At 44.7% G+C, this 3,802-nt stretch overlaps 1 protein-coding gene across 1 annotated transcript; it reads right to left on the reverse strand.

The window, feature by feature from the left end:
• Positions 1-285: 285 nt before the first annotated feature.
• On the reverse strand, positions 286-3,490 carry LOC143810136 (E3 SUMO-protein ligase KIAA1586-like). Its single transcript, XM_077293028.1, has 2 exons — positions 1,767-3,490; positions 286-1,049 (listed from the first exon to the last, which is right to left on the reverse strand). The coding sequence occupies exons 1-2, from the start codon at positions 2,983-2,985 to the stop codon at positions 964-966; spliced, it is 1,305 nt and encodes a 434-aa protein (XP_077149143.1). The 5' UTR covers positions 2,986-3,490; the 3' UTR covers positions 286-963.
• Positions 3,491-3,802: the final 312 nt, after the last annotated feature.

Here is a 3,802-nt window from a genome sequence, read left to right on the forward strand (position 1 = left end):
ATCAGATGCGATATATTAGATACAGTGAGTGCGCTTCTCTCATGTGTAGCTATATTGTTCATAATACTGAACCCTCTTTCTGCCTCTGCACTACTAACAGCGAGGACTCGAACTATTTTTTTGGCCTGCTGAATGGAAGGTGGCATAGAGCGATTTGAAAGATATCGGTTATCAACAAAGTCACGGAAATCGTTTATTGGAATCTGATATTTGACTAGCTGACTTAATTGTTCCAATTTGTGTTCCCCTTCTCGCCACGGTGACAATGTAACATCAGCTGTCCACGATTCAGGCTCAAGCAAAGAGAATAGGGACAGTAAATGTTTGTAGTGGTCCGCATTGTGTTCACGTGTGTCACTGTCCATTAGTCGACTATTTGCAGTGGAAAACAAGCGGCTTTGCATATTGTCTATGACACACTGAATTAAGAGCGCTCTTGGAAGGACAGTATTTTTCTCACTGGATTCAAAAGGAATACTTTTAAATGGCTCGGTTTGGATAATAGTACCAGCCTGTACCTCATACTTTCCGGGACAATCTTTTAAGTTTTGAAGTGCCCTAATGCACCTGCAGAGAAGTCGGTCAGCTTTCACTACAGATACCTCCCTTTCTTGTAAAGCAAGTGATAAAAGTGCTAGTTCATCTAGAATATCAATCATTAAAGCTAGATCTTTTAAAAAAGAAATGTTAGCCATCTTTTTTGCCATTCCGATGAGAGACTTAGAGCTGGAAAAATGCTGGTACAAAGCTGGATATGCTCTCCACACTGCTTTGGCAGCACGGACACTACATGCCACCCACCGAGGTCCTAGAATTCGACCTATCTTAATAATCTCCAATTCTATATCTGCTGCAATATTGTGGAGCTGAGAATATTGTTTGTTAGAAACATGGTAGATGCTGTAGATTTTTTCCAGAAACATTTTAAAGTGATTAACTTGAGAAACTGTTTTAACAGCATCATCAAGTGCAAGCTGTATTCTGTGGCTTAAGCAGTGCCATATGACTACATTTGGGAATGCTTTTTGAATTTTGGAAGCCACACCAGACTTAAGGTACCTTCACACGAAACGACATTATAACGATATCGCTAGCAATCCGTGACGTTGCAGCGTCCTCGCTAGCGATATCGTTTCGTTTGACACGCAGCAGCGATCAGGATCCTGCTGTGATGTCGCTGGTCGCTGAATAAAGTCCAGAACTTTATTTGGTCGTCCGATCGCTGTGTATCGTTGTGTTTGAAAGCAAAAGCAACGATACCAGCGATATTTTACACTGGTAACCAGGGTAAACATCGGGTTACTAAGCGCAGGGCCGCGCTTAGTTACCCGATGTTTACCCTGGTTACTAGCGTAAAATGTAAAAAAAACAAACAGCACATACTCACATTGCGTCCCCTGCAGTCTGCTTCCTCCTCTGACTCAGCGCCGCAAAGTGAAAGTGAAAGCAGCACAGCGGTGACGTCACCGCTCTGCTCTCACTGTACGGCGCTCAGTCAGTCAGGAAGTGGACGCAGGGGGACGTGAATGTAAGTATGTGCTGTTTGTTTTTTTTAGATTTTACGCTGGTAACCAGGGTAAACATCGGGTTACTAAGCGCGGCCCTGCGCTTAGTTACCCGATGTTTACCCTGGTTACCAGGGGACCTCGGCATAGTTGATCGCTGGAGAGCGGTCTGTGTGACAGCTCTCCAGCGACCAAACAGCGACGCTGCAGCGATCGACATAGTTGTCGCTATCGCTGCAGCGTCGCTTCGTGTGAAGGTACCTTTACTCCCCAACATGGCACTAGCCCCATCAGAGCAAAATCCAATTAAATTTCCTTGCATATACTGCTGGTCAAAGCCATTCTCCTTCAAGCAGGCAAACAGGGCATTGGTTATTGAGTCAGCACTAGTACATTCAAGCTCCTTTAAATCTACAAAGATGTTAACAGGCTCTGGAGCATCGGGAAGCTCACAACGGATGTAGATCACAAGCACACTTTTCTGTGACACAGTTGACGATTCATCAGTTACAATGGAAAATTTAGACCTGAAACTAATTATTTTCGAAAACAAAGACTTCCTCATTTCGGAGGATATATGCTGGATTATTGTTATAGCAGTCTTCCTAGAATGAAGGCCTACTCCAAGGTCCACACCAATGGTTTGCAACAGTTCAACGTGCCCTTGTATGTCAGACATAGGCCGATTATGCAGCGCTAGGCTATAAACAACATGAAAAACATTTACAGTGGAAGCCAATGCCTTCTCATGGACCCGGTCAAGTGCCTTTACTAGTGCATCATTTTTAGCGGCATTAACAATTTCCTCTGCTTTATTATGAGCTTTGGACATTGCATGTTCTCTAATTTTTTTGCGAAAAGAGGATTGCTGGGTTTTTTTCAGGGTTCCACATGGCTTCACTGAAAAAGTCTTCCACTCCTCAGAAAGATGACATGATTTGGCCCTTTCAGCTCCTAATGAGCTTCCAACTTTACTGCACACAGTACACCCCAGTTTTCCATCCTTTAGTTTGACCCATGGATGCAAGTTTGTGAAGTAGTCAATTTGTTTTTGTGACCAACATGGAACACTAAGCGGCTGGGTCTCTAATGAAGCATCAGAAACTGAACTCTGACCATCCACGATGCTGCTATCATGTATAGCTGAAGCAGTGTCATCATCAGAATGATCACATAGAACGTCAGCAACACCATGTACATCACTGCTAATCTCACTTATGACATCCGATTCAGCTACTACATTTCCCATGTTCCTTCTAACATTATCATCTTGTACATCACTGTCCAGTTCATGTAAAGCGTTGGCACCACATGAATCAGTGTTCTGGCCAATGTTAACATTGGTACCATGAACAATATTGCCACAAGTTTCAGATGCTTTATTGGCATTTGAAGTACTAGCACCAATGTTCACTTCCTCAATTCTTCCCTTCTTGTTTCCAGTGTGGAAAAAAGACAAAAGTGTAGATTGTCTCTTCATTTTGTGTGTAAATGATTCAAAAGGTTTGGTCAAACCTTGAGGCGTCTTCTATAAAGTCAATGTGGCGTCCACTGTGTTTGGAGCCAGTAGCTTTACAGTTGGTCACTAAAAATAAACAACATTCTGGGATCTATCAAGACAACTATTGAATCTAGATCAGGGGAGGTGATTATCCCGCTATGCTTTGCCCTGGTCAGACCTCACCTGTATACTGTGTACAGTTCTGGGAGCCTCAATTTAAGAAATACATCAATATACTGGAGCAAGTCCAGAGAAGAGCAACCAAGATGGTAGCAGTGCCCCCTAATAGCCACCACACTGCCCCCAATAGTAATAGTGCCCCCCTAATAGCCACCATAGTGCCCCTTAATAGTCACAACAGTGCCCTCAATAGTCACAGCGCCCCCTAATAGCCACAACAGTGCCCCAAGTCACAGTGCCCCCTAATAGCCACGGCAGTGCCCCCAATAGTCATAGCGCCCCCAATAGCCACACTGCCCCATGCAAAAAAAAAAATGTTTGAACTCCCATACTTACAAACGGCGCTCTCTGCAGTCTTCTCATCTCTCTCTGCAGTCTTCTCCTCTCTCGCTGCAGTCTTCTCACTCCCTGTAGACAGTATTCTCGCTCCCAGCCGCAGCCTACGAGGTGCCGGAGAAAGCTCCCTGCACGGAACGACGTGTACAGTGACGTCGTCACGTCGTCCCGTGTAGGAGGCTCGTCCCGGGATCGCAAGCTGATAGGCTGCTGCTGGACGGAGGAACCCGGCGGTGAGGTGAGTGAACTTTTTTTTCTTTTCTTATCTTCTGCCGCGATC

This window comes from Ranitomeya variabilis, chromosome 2 (genome assembly GCF_051348905.1).
Source record: "Ranitomeya variabilis isolate aRanVar5 chromosome 2, aRanVar5.hap1, whole genome shotgun sequence".
Taxonomy (NCBI): Eukaryota; Metazoa; Chordata; class Amphibia; order Anura; family Dendrobatidae; genus Ranitomeya; species Ranitomeya variabilis.

Excerpts from the sequence above, each read along its gene's own strand:
- LOC143810136 (XM_077293028.1), bottom strand. The coding sequence starts at position 2,985 with ATGAAGAGACAATCTACACTTTTGTCTTTTTTCCACACTGGAAACAAG. Across the intron at positions 1,050-1,766 it reads TGCCATGTTGGGGAGTAAAG|TCTGGTGTGGCTTCCAAAAT; the intron begins GTACCTTCACAC and ends AGGTACCTTAAG.